This window comes from Amaranthus tricolor, chromosome 7 (genome assembly GCF_026212465.1).
Source record: "Amaranthus tricolor cultivar Red isolate AtriRed21 chromosome 7, ASM2621246v1, whole genome shotgun sequence".
Lineage (NCBI taxonomy): Eukaryota > Viridiplantae > Streptophyta > Magnoliopsida > Caryophyllales > Amaranthaceae > Amaranthus > Amaranthus tricolor.
In genome coordinates, this window is record NC_080053.1 from 27,983,471 (window position 1) to 28,003,603 (window position 20,133).

At 32.8% G+C, this 20,133-nt stretch overlaps 2 protein-coding genes across 3 annotated transcripts; one reads left to right on the forward strand and one right to left on the reverse strand.

The window, feature by feature from the left end:
• The first annotated feature begins 1,010 nt into the window (after nt 1-1,010).
• Nucleotides 1,011-8,998, forward strand: LOC130818176 (malate dehydrogenase [NADP], chloroplastic). Its single transcript, XM_057684240.1, has 14 exons — nt 1,011-1,387; nt 1,477-1,570; nt 4,098-4,184; nt 4,942-5,026; nt 5,149-5,330; nt 5,951-6,021; nt 6,102-6,192; nt 6,285-6,359; nt 6,784-6,885; nt 7,444-7,566; nt 7,813-7,881; nt 7,976-8,044; nt 8,129-8,182; nt 8,758-8,998. The coding sequence occupies exons 1-14, from the start codon at nt 1,212-1,214 to the stop codon at nt 8,812-8,814; spliced, it is 1,335 nt and encodes a 444-aa protein (XP_057540223.1). The 5' UTR covers nt 1,011-1,211; the 3' UTR covers nt 8,815-8,998.
• Nucleotides 8,999-10,602: 1,604 nt separating this feature from the next.
• On the reverse strand, nt 10,603-18,964 carry LOC130818177 (protein BTR1). 2 transcript variants are annotated; one of them, XM_057684242.1, is made up of 8 exons: nt 18,681-18,964; nt 17,520-17,758; nt 17,338-17,444; nt 14,610-14,803; nt 12,169-12,290; nt 11,358-11,453; nt 11,220-11,281; nt 10,603-11,134 (listed from the first exon to the last, which is right to left on the reverse strand). In XM_057684242.1, the coding sequence occupies exons 1-8, from the start codon at nt 18,751-18,753 to the stop codon at nt 11,047-11,049; spliced, it is 981 nt and encodes a 326-aa protein (XP_057540225.1). In that variant the 5' UTR covers nt 18,754-18,964; the 3' UTR covers nt 10,603-11,046. The 2 variants fall into 2 exon arrangements, with proteins under 2 accessions (XP_057540225.1, XP_057540224.1); XM_057684241.1 differs by having other exon boundaries at nt 11,358-11,459.
• Between the last annotated feature and the right edge of the window lie 1,169 nt (nt 18,965-20,133).

The window sequence follows — 20,133 nt, forward strand, 5'->3', positions numbered from 1 at the left end:
ATTAATATAACACTAATTTTTAAATGAGACGGTCTTACGGTGAAACAATTTCTATTGGGCTGGCTTAATATATATTTTCAGTCTTAAAGTGATCAGTTATAACGTTAAAGTAATTACTTATAATTTTAAAATATCACTTTTTATAGTCTTAGAGTGATTATTCATAACTTTAAAACGATCCCTTAAGAACTTAAAATAATCAATTAAAGAAATTGGCTAATTATATAGGGCTGTCTCAAAGTGAGACAGTCTCATACAAGACGAGCTGTTAATATAAAGATCAAAAGGAAAAATAACTAAAATTCTAAATTGTAGACAAATATAAAAATTTAAAAATATTTAAAATTTTATTTTGTAAGTTTCCAAAATATATTAAATTGTATTTATATATACAAAGACAAAGAATAAGACAATATTTAAGTATTAGTTTTACATAGTCCCAAAGTAACATTTTGTGAAACCATAGTTGCCACTCTTTTATGAAAAAATTATTTTAAAAAATATAATATCAAAATCATATATTAAAAACACCCTAAAAGATTCAAAATTTTCAATATTACCAACAAATTCTTGAACTTCAGAAAAAAAATCTCATGAGTAGTCAATTTTAGTCCTTTAAGGTAATAATAATACTGATTTTTTATTGATATTGATTTACAGTAAGAAGTCTTTAATTGAATGAGTCCAACTTATTTAAAAAATAACGGCTTCCTATACAAGTAGTAATCCAATTTTCATTGCTTTTCAAAATTTTTTTTTACTAATAAGTTTTTTATATGGACTCGTCTCACAGTGAGATGTCTCATACAAGATAGGATAAAGATAAACAAACAAAAACTTAATAAAATTATACTAAAAAGTAAAAACCAAACAAAAACAAATAAAATAAAATCAAAAACAAACAAAAGATGAAGAAATTTTTTTTCAAAAAAAGAAAATTGAAATATTAAAATTCCAAGATTGAGAAAGTGATAATAAAGGATAATAGCCAAGTGTCATATACATACCCTCATAACCATATTTCAAAATGCCCCACATTTCCTCATCTCTTCTATCCTCTATCCTTCCAATTACTTCCACTTGATCATATTTTTATTCCTTTATTTTCTTCTTCTTTTCTCAATAAACCCATAAACAAACATAATTCCTCTTTTTTTTCATATTTATTTTCCATAAATTTATATACTTTTTAAAACCCTTTTTAAATTTCCATGGCAATATTAGAATTTTCTACTTTTTATAAAAATCAACTTAATCATAAACCATGCCAAATTCCTTCATATTTATCTTCAAGTTTTTCTCATAGTAGGAAATTGAATCTTAAGTTACTTCCTAATGTTTCTAGGGCTAAAATTACTTCTGGGATTTGCTGTTCTATTGCTCCCAAGTAAGAATTTTTTTAAAAAATTGTTTTGGGAAATTAAATTTTTTATATTTAATATGATTGGTTAATGTTTTATTTTTTGTTTTTTTTAGTGAAATTCAAAATCCTGTTGTTACTCCAACTGACAGTACCAAAAGTAAGCCTGAATGCTATGGAGTTTTTTGCTGGACTTATGATTTAAAAGCAGTAAGTTTCTTGTTTATTTTTAGTATTTTCACTTTTTACAACTATTTAAGTTTGCAAATTGCAACTAAATTAAAGATATTGGAGAGTTTGGTAAAATAACTCACTATAATATAATCTAACTTTTAAGTGTCACCATTTTAAAATTATAATGATATATGCAGTGGATAAGTGATATTTATTAAACCCTATAGCAGTATAATAAAAAATTATATTAAAATTTTTCAGGATCCAGTGATATTTGTTCTAAATGTCGTTGTAGACTATAATAACAAATGTCGCTAAAAGCCAAATAATTTTATAGTGAAACTTAAAATAAAAACTAATAATTATTACACCAAGTGACATTTTTCTAGTATCAGTAGATCCTATGTCGAATTAGTAAATTATCTGATTAAAAGAACTTAGTTATTATTGAACAAGCTATTTAAAATCAGCCGAATATAATCAGATATTTAAATCAATTATTAGCTATCAGTTGTTTGCGGATGTTTGCTAAAACACCCCAATTATGAATTGACGTATCGGTTAAAGTTTCCTTTCTATCCTTACGAAAAAAGTTAGATTTTCACCGTATACAAAAACAATTAATTTATTAGCTATTGTTCAAATTAATGTTTTGTAGGTTACTTGGTTGTAGTATTCCCTTTGTTTTTTTTATTGATGTTCACTCTTATTTTAATGCTTTATAGAAGTATCCCTCTTCTTAAAAAGGTACAATAAAACAATAGAAAAAACAAAGCGTTGGAATCCTTATATTTTATTAATTTTACTGTATAATAGTATAATAGTAAGAAAGAAGTTTGATTGTGAGCATGTCATTTGTTTTTTTTCATTGGTTAGTATTAATGGAATTTGACTAATTTGTTTTTTTTACCCTTACCATATTTATAAATTTATATTTTCGAAAAAACTTATACATTAATGGATGCAATAAATCACAATTATTCAAATTACACAGTTGTATATAAATGCACTGTTTAAAAAATTATAATGGAAAATATATAATGTACTGTGTAGAACATTATATACTGTCTGATAAAATTCTGGAATTACACTGCGTAGAAAATTATACTACAGAATAAATTACATTTATTCCAGTGTAATTGGAATTACACAATTTAGAAAATTATACTGCAAAATTACACTGTGTATAAAATTATACAGCAATTTAGGAAATTACTTGAAGTATATAATAGCTCTTTTTTTCATCAATTGTTATTTAAAACTAAAATGACATAAAATTCAATTAATTGATCATTAAAATCAGTCATTTATATTGTTAGACTACCATAATTATAATTTTGAGTTTTAGGAAAAATGTGAAGTATGGTTTGCTGTCTAAAATTTCATTAAAATATTAACGTATTTAAAAATCCGTGCATTGCACAGGTTTCTATCCTAGTGTATAAACTAAAACAAGAAAGATTGTCTTGTAAAGAAAAATAATGACTTTTTTTATTTGGATAAAATTAGAGAGATAGAGAAGGAAAACACTCAACCAACAAGCTAATCCATGATTTTCTAAGAAAATAATATAATTTGTTTAACTCTATTTTTAGTTGATGATCATGAGATGCGGCTAAGTTTTATTGAGCTGGTTGTTACTAACCTACCGGTCACCTTCCTTTTTCCGAACGGAGTTATTGGGATGTGACTCGGGCGAATCCAAGGCTTGTCAATGTTGTCAACTGGCAATTTATGTATAAAACCATATACATATGCTAATATATATGTTGGTTAAGTTGGTAGGAGCTCTTCTATGTATCAATATTGGCCCGGGTTCAAATCTCATTAAGCACATTTTTCAAAAAAAATATTATCGCCATTATTTAATTTTGCTCTAGATCCGCCCCTGATGTGACTAAGTTTTGAGGATTAAAGCTCTGAAATTGTTATTGCATTCAATCCTATTAATGCTAATACTTATAAAACCAAAAAAATCAATCTTAATAATCATTGATAAATATTTTTCTCTTTTACTCAATCCTATTTCCTATATATATATATATATATATATATATATATATATATATATATATATATATAATCATGTACCCCTATAAATTTATGATGAATGAGCGCCCCGGTGCTTGATCAAGCACATCAATTTGCCTCACGAATAGACCATTTGTTTGAACGAGCACCCTAGTCCCTACTCCCTAGTATTTCCCTAGCTAGCTTTTTGCCTTATGAAGCTTCTATCTTTGTTCTGCGCATTTTGCTCGATTGAGCGCTCAAGCTGTCGTTCAAGCGTTTCACTACTCGGTATCCTTAGGGAACTTTCCTGACATACTCTAAATGTTCGAGTAAATGTTCCAACACTTGTGCCATTTATGTATAATATGCCCATTGAAAATACTGGAATGTTACCCATGAATAAATACAGGATACAAGATTATTTATCCTCTTTCTACTTTCATGCATAAGGGTATACCATCTTTAAGTTTATGTATAGCTGCCCTTATGCTTCTGTACATTTTACAACTATATATCTTGATATCTGATGAAATTGTTCAACTAATTGTAGGAGGAGAAGACCAAATCATGGAAAAAGATGACAACCGTTGCTGTTTCAGGTGCAGCTGGGATGATATCAAACCATCTGTTGTTCAAAGTGAGTATTCCTGCTTCACCCGAATGCTTTAGATTCTTAAATGTTACAACGGAAGATTTCGTGATTTACGCATTGTTCGCTCTACCCATTGAGTTTGCTACATATCTCCCAGAAAACTCTTATATAGGAAACTGAAATGTAGCAAACTCAATGGCATAGATGGAGTAATGGCTCCATTATAGATTATGATCTCCAATTGTTAGCAACTGATATTGAAGATCAACAATGGGATCTAAGATTGTCATTTTTCTTTGGGTGGGGACGGTGGCATAGTACAAAATGTCGGATGTCATCGCAGCTTGGGTAACGGTCGCAAAACCACTTTTAGGTTAATATTGTTAGAGTATATAACATATTCCAAGGCCTCAACCATCAGCTTAAGCTTTTGGTTGAATTGGTTTCTTGGCAAATACAGTTGGTTTTGCGTACTCATTGCAAACCTTAAAAAATTTACAATGCAGTCGCGATTTGGTGACTAGTGAGGCAACCAATATTTTGCACTATAGGTTGGGGCGGGAGAGGGGGAGTGTAAGATTGTTTTTGTTGTATCCTTGCAAGTAGAACTGTAAGTTATATAGGCTTTGTTCTTTATTTCCTTCTTCAAAAGATGCTAAATATCAACATATCTAGAAGTTTCCAACTTATTTCGCCGACAAAATTTCGATCTGAGATCAAGATATCATTAGTCTATGTTATCTTTGTTCACAGTTTTAAAGATTGTGATTGCATTTTGAGAATTTCGAATGTTATTTGGCAGATTGCTTCAGGTGAAGTTTTTGGGCCCGATCAACCAATTTGTCTGAAACTACTTGGCTCCGAAAGGTCATTTCAAGCTCTAGAAGGTATGAGCTTTCTCTCATGGTTGGTCGAATCGATATATGACTTATTTGCTGCAGGATTCGTCGATATAACTTTTTCGAATTTCGATGATGTTGAATTTTCTTTTGATCTGCAATGACTTCAGGAGTAGCTATGGAACTTGAGGACTCATTATATCCACTGTTGAGAGAAGTTAGCATCGGCATTGATCCTTACGAAGTATTTGAAGATGCTGAATGGGTCCTTCTAATCGGGGCTAAGCCTCGTGGGCCTGGTATGGAACGAGCTGCCTTATTGGACATAAATGGAAGGATATATGCTGAACAAGTATGGGATTTTTCTACTTCTAATTTATATTCCGATCCCAATTTTTTGGGATTAAGGCTTTGATATTGTTTTTGTTTGTCTTATATAAACATATTGTCATCGACTAACTTTGTTTCTTAGTATATGCTATTGATTGTCCTAAGTTACACAAAAGGATAGCTTTAAATATTGATGCTACAATTATCTCTATTGATTTGTCCGGTGTAACATATTATGCTTGTTAATTTGTTTTTGAATTCGTGATTTGCTCAAAATGACTCAAAAATAGCCTAAACCCAACCATAATTCTCCTTTTCCTGTTCGTGTTTCGCAAGGAGATTAGTGAATCATGTCATAGGAACCAACTGACCTAAATGTGAGAAGGGATTTGTGTAAAGGACAAAAAAGGTTCACTTAAGGGACCAAAAGGAGAATGGGCATCCTATCGTTAGCTTTATGAGTGAACAAACCTTAGAAAATTCCCTGGTACATTTTTTGACGTTTTTCCCTATGAGATACCTAGGATGCAATCTCAACGAGAGATTGACTCCACTGTAGACCTTGTACCCGTAGTTGATGGCCCTAAAAACGATATTTGTCTCGACATATTCCAATTTCATATATATATGTTTATATTACAGGGAAAAGCACTGAATGCCGTGGCCTCACGCAACGTCAAAGTCATTGTGGTCGGAAATCCTTGCAACACCAAGTGAGATTTACATATTTGTATCTAAATTTCCTCTTAGTAGTGTCTTTCCATTGCATCTGATATTTTACTTTCCTATGTAGTGCGCTGATCTGCTTGAAAAATGCACCGGATATACCCGCCAAGAATTTCCACGCATTGACTAGATTAGATGAGAACCGAGCTAAGTGTCAGGTGAATACGAACCGCAACCTCTTATGTTTTTCATATGCTCCCATATGTGTACATTCCGAGGGCTGATCGAGCTGTTGCACTATTTGTTGCAGCTGGCTCTAAAAGCAGGTGTGTTCTATGACAAGGTATCTAATATGACCATTTGGGGAAACCACTCAACCACTCAGGTATTTAAAGGCATAGGAAATGATTTAAGTTCTTTGAATAATTTACAAAATTAGAGCCTTAAAGTTTAAGGCTTTTGTGAATTACAGCCTCAATATTTATTTTTTGCAAATTACAGCCACTAAAGTATCAAATTCTACAGCGTTCAGGCCAAATCACAGAATTCCGACCATTTTAGTAGTTGGAATTTTAGGTTAAAAGGGTCGAAATTTTAGGTTAAATGGTCGGAATTTTGTTGATTAGGTTTGAATGTTGTAGACTTTGACTATACTTTGGTGGCTGTAATTCGCAAAAAAAATAAACATTGAGGCTATAATTCGCAAAAGTTCAAAACTTTAAGGCTGTAATTTGAAAATTATTTAAATTCTTTAAATGCAAGATTTATGATCATTATTTTTAAGAACAATGATTGGAACATTTCCACAGGTTCCAGATTTCCTAAATGCTAAAATTGATGGGAAACCTGTCAAAGAGGTCATTAAGGACCAAAGGTGGTTAGAAGAGGAATTCACCGAGAAGATTCAAAAGGTGGGCGAGTAAAAAAATATGATACTTCTTCCGTCCCAATATTATGTTTCATTTTTATTTTCTATGTTTGGGTTCCTTGTATTAAGCATAAAATATTAATAAAAAAACAAAATAATTAAGAAAATTGATTCACGTGGGGTCCTCATATTGATAAAATATTAATAACGTACGAGATATTGGTAAAGACAGTGGAATCATGTAGGGTCATTGTACAGATAAAATATTGATAAAAATACATAATTTTAAGACGGGGGAGTACTTTATTCGATATTTGCTAATAACATCATATCATAACCTTAATGGTATTAAGTAACTCCCACCTAAGTGGAATGTGGGGATAGATATACGCAACTTTATTCTTGTTACTCATAACAAAGAGGTCGCTTTCCGATTGGTAGTTTTAGCGAACATCTTCTGCAACTTCACATACAAATAAACTCACATGATTTAACGAGTCAATCTAGTATTGTCCATTATAATTTGCAATCTTAACCTTGCTAATGTTAAGTGTTTTTGTAAAGTTTTGTGTTGATTAATGTTTAATTTTCTTCTTAATAGAGAGGAGGAACACTAATTCAGAAATGGGGTAGATCTTCTGCAGCATCAACTGCTGTATCAATTGCTGATGCCATAAAATCTCTTATCACCCCAACTCCACCGGGCGACTGGTTTTCTTCTGCGGTAAGCATATGAGTTGTGATATATTATCGATTTAACTGCACGAGTTAGTTCCAAACGGGCAGTGAAAACCCGTTTTTGAACATATTAGATCCAAAGATCGTCTTTATACATTCATTTGCCTTCTTTTAGGCGTACTAGTTTTAGCAAGTATGTCGATAGATTTCGAATTTTTGGCTTTTTTCACCGATCATCTATTTCTTCGATAAGTTATTGCATATTTTTACTCGTATATGTCGGGTTGTTCAGGTGTATACAAATGGCAATCCATATGGTATCGCTGAGGATATTGTTTTCAGTATGCCGTGCAGATCAAAGGTTATTACTTCGATTACAGTTATCGTTAAGTTGTTTTTAGAACTATGTTTTTCTTTTCCGTCATTTCCTTTTAAGCAAAACGTAAGCTCTTTAGGGTGATGGTGATTACGAGCTTGTCGAGGAAGTGATCTTCGATGATTATCTTCGCAAGCGAATCAAAAAGGTACGCTTCTTATCATCTTGAGGTTTTCGTTGAACTCAAAATCTTACTGCATGCCATCACCTCAAATATCTTCCTTGTTGGCAGACCGAAGAGGAGTTATTAGCAGAAAAACGATGCACGGCACACCTTATCGGAGAGGTGCGTTTTTGTAACATCGTATCGATTGTGTTGTTTTATAGTCAATAATCAATGTAACATATTTCGCCAGCTAATTCAGATTTTGAATTCGCGATCGACTCAATGATTTCGACCATAATTCGTTTTTTCTAGATTCGCAATATGCAAGAACATTAGTGAATTGTATTTAGAGGGTTCAACGGGGTGGGTCGACCCAACGGGTCAAGGGTCGGGTCAAATTTTAACGGATAATTAGCGGGTCGGGTCAATAACGGGCCTTAGTGTAAAGGGTCGGGCTGGGCCGAATCGGATAATTATAGAATTGATTGCGAAAAAAGTTTTACCACTTTTTTTTTTATATTTTTATATGATATTATTCTATACATAAGTGGGTCGACCCTACGGGCTATAAAGTAGAATAAAAAAACTATTTTATGAACTTTTAAAAAACGGGTTATAGTGGGTCGAATTTAAACGGGCTTTGACTCGCCCCGATCCGGTTTCCATATAAATTTTGACCCGTCCTGACTCGGTGCTTTAATTTTGTTATACTGAGTTAATTCGATAAACTCATGTGTTGTCGGTATTGCTTTCAGGGTATTGCTGTTTGTGATCTGCCCGCCGGCGACACAATGCTTCCAGGAGAAATGTAGATTTAGTGTATTTTGATACCCACCAATCCATATCTACTCGGTGAAAACTTGTTTACTTCCATATGTATAATTGACCTTAGTAGAGAATTTTTTATTATGCTATAATGCAATATTTTATTTAAATACTATTTGGACCTTTGATTGAGGAATAATATGATGATTAGAAAGTTATTTACTCTCTAAATCGCTTTGAGTTTGCTACTGATAGGGTATTTTTAGTACTAAATCCAAAGAGAAAGAGAAATATGTACTTGCTAGTTACTTTATATTGTCATCTTTAGGGATCGGCCAACAATGAGGACCTTGTTGATAAGTGAATAATTACTAAATTTGTGATTATTATTGCAGTAAATCTCTTAAGAGGTCGTTTCTTTGAGAGACGATTTTAAAGTCCAGTTTAATTCGTTTAAAAAAAATGTATACCAAATTTACTTGCCGTTGGTGATGACGGACGAGAAAGATGATTAAACATGCACAAAAGACCTTAAGTGGAGCTTGACAATGGCAGAAAAAGAAAAGGAGTGAAGGAGAATAGCTCCAAAAAAATGGAGGAATGAGAATGAAAAGAAGTATCTAAGTCTATAACGGCCGCTAATGAAGTAGCGGTTTTTTGAGAAACATAAACCTCTGCACAAGCAGTTTACAAATTGAACCACCGAGCACCGTCCTAAACGAAACCTAAGTGATCAGTGTAAACATGAGAGAAGCCACATGGGGAGCCGGGGAAGGCTTCACCCTCTTGCCAAAAATGCGATTTTTTGTAATTTTGGCTTTAACTCTTCTTATTAAATATATTATATAATTCTAAAAAGGTAAAAATATAACAAAAATTATTATAGCTCAATGGTTGGGGTAACACATTTATAATCTAAGGTTAAGGAATCAGACCCCAATTTAAACTATAATTTTTTATAGACTAATAAATTTATTATAATGTTATTATTCTTTATCGTTCAAAACTTTACATTCATAATTTTTAGCGTGTGTGTTTATATTTTTGCTATCTTAATTTTACTATATTTTTGAGACATATTAGCAAATATATGGAGTAAAAAACACAAACTCTCTTTGATTTTTAAAGAAAGTTCCCATTTATCATTTTGGGGTGTTTCATTTGTTGTTAACATAAAAAAATTGCCATCTATATCACAAATTTTGGACAAAAATAACATTGTTCCTGCTCATTTTAATATTTTAATAATGTTTATGATCTCCACATATCTTCTACTAACTTCATTTTAATATTTTTATATTTCTTATGATCCCCACATATTTCCCACTAATTTTATAAAATATTTTTCTATTAGTTGTAATCCAATATTTATTTCTGTTTATAGTTCACATTTTTCCTCCATCAAATTTATTATTTAATAAAATAATATCTCCACTATATAAAAGATTTTATTTTTCTTAATTCTCGTAAAATTTCTTGTAAGAACTTCATCAAAAGACGAAGAGTAAATTTTTATCAAAAGGGATAATTATAGGAAAGTTAAATATAATTTTTGTTATCATTCAAGTTCATTTCAATCTATATAAATTTAAAATTTTCATAGTTTAACTAATTTATATAGTAAATAATTTTTTAGTTTATCGACAATTAAAGTATTTTACCCATTAATTCAAAATCCTGACTTCACCTTTGGTGCAAAATAGAAAACAAGTTTTCGAAAGATATTATTTTGGAAAAAGATTCTAAATCACACTCCATTAATTGCAAAAAGAAATGTAAAAATACAAAACATACAATCATGAAATTCAGAAAGAAATTAAGGTTCAGATAATGGAAAGACGCCCAAGAAAAAAGTATTCCACCATTGTAATTCCAAAACATAAAACAAAGTCTTGGAAGCAAATCAATTATCTCTCGATTCCATAATTTATGGGAACATATAGCAAACAAATTCTATTAAAGAACAACAAAAATTACAACCAAAAAAAAAAAAAGAATACTACATTTTGGGAAAGAAAATGGAAGTCGATAGCCTGTAGCAACACGTAACAATAGTGTCTAAACAACAATTGTATGTATACTTGTTTCCAAGAGAAGCTCGTCCATAGATATAACTTATACGAGCAACATTGACGGACATTGTAGACTAAACTAAATGCAATGAATATCTAACTTCTGATGTAGCCGAATTACTCATCAACCACTCGAAAGAACGCAGTCTAATTGTCCTAGCATTGGTCGATAAGATATGTATGTATTGCGTACAAAAGTCAAACCAATCACCTCTCAGTAACCGAAGCCACCTTCTGATTAATCATCGCCTCAGCTGTGCGAATCGCTCTAAGCGATCCTATGATTGTTACTTTCCTACAAGATATGCACGAGAAAACCACGTTCATAAGAGCTTATCCCAAGAACAAACATACTTCCTACAAGTCAGTGTGTACTGTACCTGTTAGATGTACCGGACATGAAATCGCCTCTGTCTGAAATCTTGATTCTCGCCCCACTGGCCTGGAAATATAAATTTTTGGTTAGTGATTCGCTCAAAAAGCGAATAACAATCTAGAAAAATTTTGAACATGCAGACCTGATTGATTTCCAATATGTTCCTCCCTCCACGACCAACCACAACACCAATATGCTCATCAGCAACACCAATTGTCAAGGAGTTACCTCGATCTTCCTGTATCTGGGTAAGGAATGTTTCAATTATAACACAACAAACTTCACTGAATTATACAAGCGCTTGAACTGTGGTTCTATCGATAAGTAGTCTTATGGTTCAACTATATCATCAACATTGTGGTATATGAGGAGTAGGTCATGTAACTAATGTTCAGTCCACGATCTAATCAGATGAATCTCACCTTCCATAAGGGTGAGAAAAGTGCATTAAACACTGATGAAACTTCAAATAACCAGCCCAAACACAAACTGGAACTGCAGATATAGTCATTTGTGATATAAGTATTTGAGGCAAGTAGATTCAGGCGTTCAGCTGTATGAAGCAAATTTTGATAAGGCAGCAGTGCCTAGTGAACATGTCCAGAACCTTCAGAAATTGTACATTAAAAGAGGTAAAGAAGGAGGATTTGACGTTCAAGAATTCATAGAGAAAATAGCCCATTCAGAGATAAGATGGTTGAGTTGGAAAAATCACCAAATCTAGATTGTATGGCATTGGACTTGACCAAAACCAAGTTAGCCACAGAGGAAGAAAAGCACTAAAATTTAGCAGAGTCCCCTCAAACAATTTGTACAAAATATACAAATTAATTTCTCTTTTTTCAAAACCATTCTCCTACAAAGCTCCTAGTAATTGGGAGAAATAGTGCACTATTAAAAAAACGGATGAACAACAACAGCAAGAACAAAGCAAAATTAGGAAGGAAATGGACCTTATTATTTGGATATCTTCCTCCGACACCATTAGGCCCATAGTTTGAATTGTATGCTACTGGTCCAACTGGAGGATGCACATATGCATATGGCCCACATTGAAAACCACCAAACAAAACACCTATCAAAGCAAATTAAGATAATTAACTAGGAATTCATGGCCCTGCTATGCAAGCTAATCAGCAAACACTAAGATAGAATCTACCCATCTACATGATCATCTTTGCCCTCTTACTAGGGGAGGGACGAGGACAATGAAAAGAGAGTTGAAGATAATTACTACAAAAAATTAAAGGAGGAACCAACCACAAAAACCAAGATAACTTTCAAAAAATAGAGAAAAAATTACATCTAGATTAGCTCACAGAAATATCAGATATAGTGTCGGCTCAAAGCTTTAAAAGTATGGGAAAATAAGTGTCTTAAGGAGTTGGGGATACATAAGATCATGCGACAATAACAAATTACAATTATTCTATATCACAAAGGGGAGGAGTGCGACAGACAAGCCGACAATCAAGAACTGTATGTACTATCTAGATTCTAGATACCAGTATGGACCAAAAAATTCCTGTTCCAAATTGCTAAAAGAATTGAAAGTCAAATAACATATACAAAGTGTCTTTAAAACACCTAGGAAAGTTCACTAACAATTCTAAGTTTAATAATAAACAACGGCTTTACAAATTAAACTAAAATGAAGAAATGAAAGTAATACGGCAACAAGTTCATGTGATGCATTGACCACCTAGAAATCCAACACATTACCACTGAAAAGAAGAAAGAAGCAGCCTCAAGGAAAAATCTCAAAAGCAGAGGAACATGGATTGATTGAAACCTGTGTTACCTGGACTCGAGTACGAGTATCAGATACAAATGTGGATCCTAGTGTCCAATACAACATTTTTAGCATTCTTGGATACGCGGACACTATATCATTGAATACGGGTGCAAGGATACAGTAAAATAATTTTGAAAATTTCATGACATAAATATACTTAAAATTGCCTAAAATAATAATAATAATAATAATAATAATAATAATAATAATAATAATAATAAATAATAATAATAATAATAATAATAAATACTAATAAATAATAATAATAATAATAATAATGAGTAATAACAATAGTAATAATAATGAAAAGAAAAATAAAAGGAAAGAAAACGGAAAAAAAACAAGAAAAAGAAAACTTGGAAATAGCCCAAAGCCTAAAGCTAATAGGTATTAGAAGTATAAAACACATGAATAATTTACATCTTCTGCCTTTTATTTTCAAAGCTAGTCCTAGCGTTTTGACTTTCTGCTTTTTATTTCCATCTGCTTTATAGTATAAAGCCCAAAGCCCAAAGCCCAAAACCCAAAGCTAATAAAGGCTACTAAACCTTTTGCCTTATGTTTTCAAACCCTAGTCCTAACATTTCGGATTCCCATTCCCTGCTTTATATCTTGAAATCCTGAAGCTAATAAAGCTGATAAAGCCTTCAATGGCGATTTGAAACACCACAAGGTGAATTTTCATCTTCTTCTCCTTTTTTCTTTTATGTTCTCTTATTTTCTCTTTTATGTTCTCTTCATTTCTCCTTGATTTCTCTCCTCTTTGTCTTCTATCCATTTGGATCAAATGTGCCATACCCGTGTGCAATCCGGCGTAACGGACACGGGTGAGCCGGCAAAAAAAGGAGAGTCCGAGTAACATAGATTGATACAAAGAAAAAGAATCTTGGATAAAGTGGGGAAGTCAAAAGAAAATAATGATAAAGCTTTAACAAGTAACCCTTTGATTCGTAGCCGGAGGCCTAGAGCTTCTAAAGTAAAATTATTCAGTTGATGGTGCATTTTTAAACTAAAGTACGAAAAACAGGATTAAATACCAATGCCTTGGTTTCCAAACTTCTATATCTTTAAAAATAAAATAATAAATACAATGAAGGAATCAACTTCTTATTTCCTACATAATCTTTGGACGCAAAATAAAAAAATCGTCTCACAATGAGTTTGGGCTGAAATTTCAAATTTAGATCGCATATGTATGTATAACGTATATGTAAAACATTATAAAAGGATAAATTTCTAAGAGCAACATGCACGTATAAGTTCGAAAGTGAAAAGCTACCTGAAATAATATTTGGGTAGAAAGATGGAAAAAAGACTAGATAATCAGCGAATAAATCAGGTCACCCGTAGTTGCATGTAAAACACAATTCATTTTTAGGTAGAAGCACAAAATGTCAACATAGAAAAGCTTAATTTAAGATGCCATCTACGTTACTTAAGTTCTCCAGAATAAAACAAATATTCATATACTATACTTTGTTCGTTTGCAATTGCATCATTTCTCCCAATTAGCTCTCATGCTTTTAGGAGACAATATGTAATTAAAAAGAAATGGGGAAGTATAATAAGAGTGACTAATCAAGTGAAACAAAGCAGCACCTGGGTATGATAGAGGAGCATTCATGGATTGCAAGTAGAGGGGATCTTCTGTCAGCTTGGATATGATAAGATCAGTAGCTCTCATCTGTCCTTCAAATGAACCTGTTAGCGTCACAACCCGATCTGTCAGCCCAATATAGTTATTGTCTTGAGGTGATATCTTTATGCCAGCTCCAGAATCTTCAATAAATGACCTGTTTACAGTAGAGTATATCAGAAACCAAAACCATATGACATGATTCCAGCTCCCAGGCCCCACTTTAAGGGTTTGAATTGTTAGTGCAAGTACCAAATTACTTATGTATAATGGTGATGACTCGATAACTCAAAAGAACGCACGTCATGTTGTGAGCAATGATGAGGGTGCGAAGGGTTTGAGAGCATTGAACGTAAAGCAATGGGGTGCATTGGACAAAACAATGAGGCTTTAATCAAGGCAACAAGAGGCTCTACAAAGGGTATTCGACCATGCCTTGAACGAGGCAAGGCATGGGTGGAGCACGGGCTCGAACAAGGCACGAGCCAGCAGCAAACAGAAGGTTGCTCGACAGGCACTTGTTCGAGCGGGGTTTGGCTTGTCCGAGCAGAAGCAGCAGATGCACACAGAAAGTAATTGGAGACAGGCGCTCGTTCGAGCAAGGTGTAGGCTCGTTCGAGCGCCCAGTACAGAATCCCAACGGTTAAACCACGAGTTAATGGCTATATTGAAGGACAGTTAGACCACGACTTATGGTGGGTTTATTGCTGAGTTTAAGTGTGATTCTAGAAGGTTTGTGTTCCTTCATTTAAAAGGCATTAGACTTCATAGAATAAAACACACACAACACATAAAGAGAGGGCTAATTCATATTGAGGGGGCTAGGGTGTATACCAAGAGAGCTTGTCTTCTATGTATAAGTATTGAGAGAGGTCTCCATTGTGAGATATTTGTCTTGAGAGCTTGCTCTCAAGAGTAGGTGTTTAATTATTGATGTATTGTTAAATCCGTTAATGAAAGTAAATATTTGTTTAGGGTATCTAAGATACCTCATAAAAACTTGTTGTGTTTGTTATATCTCTATTGTTCATATTCTTATTTTCATCCTCTTTAACATTGTTTCTTACAATTGTTGGGTCCAAGAACCTCCTCTTTCATGAATTTATATTTTATACCCATTAAAAGGTCATAATAAAAGCAGAACCTATTGTCAATCTTCTCCCAAAACTTTCTCAAAATATTTCAAAGGTTTAAAATTTTTAGAGGACATGTGAACATCCAAATTTGTTTTTCAAAATTGAACAGTAACACATGGCTATAACCATAGTCAAATAACATTGCTAGCTAAAAGTGTTCAAACCGGTGTTTGGGTCAGGTATTGGGATCAGGTTAGATCATTTTCAAAGTTTGTGTGTGGCTAGTTTACATGACAATTCAATTTGAATTTTGGCCACTTCGCATCAAGTTATCCTCAACTTTGGATCAAAATTGAACATTAGCCGACCTAATTTTTTAGTTCATTTAAGATTGTTATCTCAAACCTATTACTGAGCATGATCCGCTTAACCTTCTCAATTCTTTACTCAACTATCACACTCCTTGCTCTATGTCATTCAAAAATGTATGCACATACCCCAGAAACATTTTAAGTGTTCCATATCCATGAGTCTAGAGTCCAATATGTGAGTGTAAGATTAAAATGAAACAAGGTTTCATTTTCTTACTTCAATCTATCAGTAACCAAATTTCAAAATTACACTGAATAGGGAAAGATAATTCCAAACTCATACCTTTGCCTTAGTAATGAAGTATTTGTCTTTGAACTTGCCTTGTTATCTGCTAATTCTAAATTTCAATTTCATCCTAGGTGAGGTAAATTTGGGCTCACTCGCTCGTTCTTCGCTGAGAATTTACATATATTTTGTAAAGTGAACAGACTTTAAAGCTTCTCATGATTGTTTTTCTTAGTTTCCCTCTACTTCTAGCTGAGAATTTACATATACTTGTATACCACATTTCTTAATGGTAATAGATGAGAATGAATTATGTGAAGAAAAACAATTGATTAAACTTGGTCAAACATGATCATAACAAACCTTATCAAGTAGTTTTAGCTAAAGTACATTAAGATTATATTACTATTCTGGCTATTTAATACAAACAACCAAAAAGGACCGTAAATGCCATAAAAACCACTCCTCAACTACACTTTGTGGCTCACTAGGATACTTATCAAAAACTCGGAGTTCTACCCACACCTAGATCTTATACAGTTGGACAAGACTTTTCTCCTTGTAGCTTTTCATGTGTCTATGTGTATCTTTATCAAGTCATGAACTATAACTTCCTCCATTCTAACTAAGTGCATCATTTGCTTTTTGCACGCAAAAAAGTCATAACAATGATGCTATAACCTTTTGCTAATGGTAACACAATTAGTTTAACTTTCTTAGAGAGAAATTAAGATTGATGTAATTCAAGCCCTCTAATCAACTCCTTCTACAAGATCTACATAGGTTGCTTCTTGCATAAGTGCATCAATCAAAAAATAGGGACGTCAAGTTATCTTGCTCTTCAATAACAGAATAACCTTACAGAATCCATTCTGAATTTACTTTAGTCAACAACCAACTGTGTAACACATTAGACGTGGAAAATTTCATCGTTCCACGTCGCTACTTGCACATAATCAGAAAAAGAAACTAATGCAACAAGAAACATTAATAATTACAATATTTCAGAAAAGCATACTTTATGGTCGCTCCACTCTTGCCGATAATGGCACCACAGCAATTGTTTGGAACTACAAGTCTAACTTTTGATCTTTGGTCAGCATCATCACCATCTTCAGATTGGATCTGATAAAGAGAAGAATCTTGAGCAACAATCATTGAGTACTACATAAAATTCTTATATTTTCAAGTCAAACTTACCTCACTAAGCAGCTTATTGAGGATAAGATCCATCGCCTTCAGTACATCATCTATCTTTCCAGTTAACATAATTATTCTATCAGCTGTCCCAGGAAAAAATTCCTGATTACGTGACAACTGAATCCGAGCCCCAGACTCCTTCTGGAAATCAGTGATTGTGGACCCACCTTTGCCAATAACTGAACCAGCAGCGGCATTTGATACAAGGAATTTGATGTACGTAGGCTTTTCAACGTATTCTAAAACAAAAACAATCAGATATCATGAAAAAGTTCATCTGCTAAAAGAACAAACAAATGTCGCAGGCATGAGAAATTATTTAGCACAGTGACCAAAGATTAGACACCTCAAAGATTACTAAGATAACATTCGAAGCCTAGTCAACAGAAATTAAGATCTACTTAGATGAATGAATGAACTCTAATCTAAGTTACTATGACTCTTTGGTTCTCCACATGTACCTTAGTTGAATCTTTAACAATCGGGCTCTTTTAACACTTCAGAAACAAGTAAATTGACGGGTCCAGCCCTTGGAGACATTATGAGATTTCGAATCTAATTACCATAGGCTCAAATAAAGAAACACTATTCACTCATTAAAATTCAAAAAGCTGCATTTTTTCCGTTTGTATCTGGCAAAGGCTTCTTAACAGACTAAATCTAATTAAAAAGCCCAAAACAATGGTTATATTTTTCTTCACAAAACAGTATATGTGCATTTCCTTTAGTTGCAACTAGTATGAAACGGAAGAAGTACTATATGTGGCCTGTGGGTAATAATCAGGGAACTATCACATTACCAATCCACTATTATTAGCTTATTAATCCAAAATGAGGGTCCAAAAATATATACAACATAACTGAGTTGAAAATCACCCATCATGTCAAACATGGAGGCTGGAGCTAATTCACACCCAAAAACAAAAAACAAATTGATAAACTCAATAACCACAGCATCTAAATCGAGCAATAAAGTGGGAAAAATATAGGTCATTAAAAAATGCAAGTCCTCGACAGAAAAACCCTAATCTCCCTAAAAAATATTAAGCAATGCAAGAGAATAGAATGACAATACACAATTTGCAAATCAATGAATTACTGATTAAAATACAATTAAAAAAGCTTGGAAAAGATAAACAACGGATCTATAAAGAGAGAAACCTGAATTGGGGGATTTGGGGGTTCCAGATCGCTTAGGAGAAGAAATGTAAGAAGAAGAATCAGGAGACTCCATGAGAGAGGGTGGTGAGTGGAGTGTAGAGAGTGGAGAAATGGAAGGTTCAATGGAGAGAGAAAAAGGGCATGGAAGTTATGGTGGGATCGGAGAAGAAGAAGAGTGAATGAATGAAAGCTGAATAGTGGAAATAACGATAAGGAAAGGAATAGGAAAGGAAAGAAAAGGAAAGGAAAGGAATAGGAATGGGAATGGGAATAAAAGATATGGTTTGACGTGCGGGGGAGCCTGTCTATGTGCGCCTTCCCACAACTTCACTACTAGCCGACCACTACTTCCCCTCAGTAAGTCGAGATCTATCTTTCTATAAGACGAGTCTATATAATTAGGGGTAAAGTATTATATGAGATGGTCTCATTGAAAAATGCGCCTTTATAAGAGTTAAATTGTCCATTTTATATATATTATGAGAATATAGACTTCTTGTTTGAGCCCGTCTCACCGATAAACAGTCTACACAAGAGTAGCTCATAATCAGTTTATTTCTCTAGTTGATTACTTTAAGACAATTTGTGTGTATTGAGTCAGCCTAATAGAGATGGTCTTAGCGTGAGACTGTCTCATTTGAGAAATTGTTTTTTTAATTATAATAGGGTTGACTACCGAAAGGAAAATGTTATATGAGAATGGAATTTTGGATCTTATTTGCGAAATACAATAATTTTTCTAATCTTTGTGCTAAATCTCGTTAGTGTGATATCTTACGACTTGGGTTAATCACAGGAGACAAAATGATCAAGCTTAAAACTTGTATGGGCAATGAAGATATTGCTCTACCAAATGAAGAAATTGTCTTCATAATAACAATAATAATATAAATAAAAATTTTAAAAAAAATTAAAAAAAAATGAAAATGAAAAGTTATTAACTCCAATGTCAAATTTGTAAATTTTTAAATTCCAGGGTCAAATTCGTAATTTCATTCGAAGGGGTGGCGATAAAATGAAAAAGGTGGCGACAAATAAGAATCGGGAATATTTACCCCTAATCTATTAGATATTTTTAATGTATAATTATAAATCATATGATATTCGTTCAATTAAGGTGGATATAAATATGAATTCGATTGGGAGACCCACTCCGCCCAATACCTGTCCGCCCCACTTAATGCATGTCCGCGCTTATGTTTATAATGTCCTACTTATTTCGATTTTGTATATATATATTAGAAATTATTGACAAAAAAAAAATAAGTTTGCTAAGATATTACCAAAGTTTAGATATATTTTTTTTGATTTAAAAACACAAAACCTTTTACATTTAAAATAAATCATAAAAAATTTATACCATCTACTTTTTAGCTTCTACAATGTATACACCCATATTAAGTTACTTTTAATAAAAAAAAATATCCCCTTCTTATCCTTTTTGATTTTCTCA

What these genes read in the sequence shown, in the direction of transcription:
- LOC130818177 (XM_057684241.1), bottom strand. Translation starts at nt 18,753, where the DNA reads ATGGAGTCTCCTGATTCTTCTTCTTACATTTCTTCTCCTAAGCGATCT. An exon ending in CCCCAAATCCCCCAATTCAG is followed by an intron (nt 17,759 to 18,680) that starts GTTTCTCTCTTT and finishes TTTTTGTTTTAG; the next exon opens with AATACGTTGAAAAGCCTACG. An exon ending in GAAGATATCCAAATAATAAG is followed by an intron (nt 11,460 to 12,168) that starts GTCCATTTCCTT and finishes TTCCTTACCCAG; the next exon opens with ATACAGGAAGATCGAGGTAA.
- LOC130818176 (XM_057684240.1), top strand. Translation starts at nt 1,212, where the DNA reads ATGGCAATATTAGAATTTTCTACTTTTTATAAAAATCAACTTAATCAT. An exon ending in GCGACTGGTTTTCTTCTGCG is followed by an intron (nt 7,567 to 7,812) that starts GTAAGCATATGA and finishes CGGGTTGTTCAG; the next exon opens with GTGTATACAAATGGCAATCC. An exon ending in TTCGCAAGCGAATCAAAAAG is followed by an intron (nt 8,045 to 8,128) that starts GTACGCTTCTTA and finishes CCTTGTTGGCAG; the next exon opens with ACCGAAGAGGAGTTATTAGC.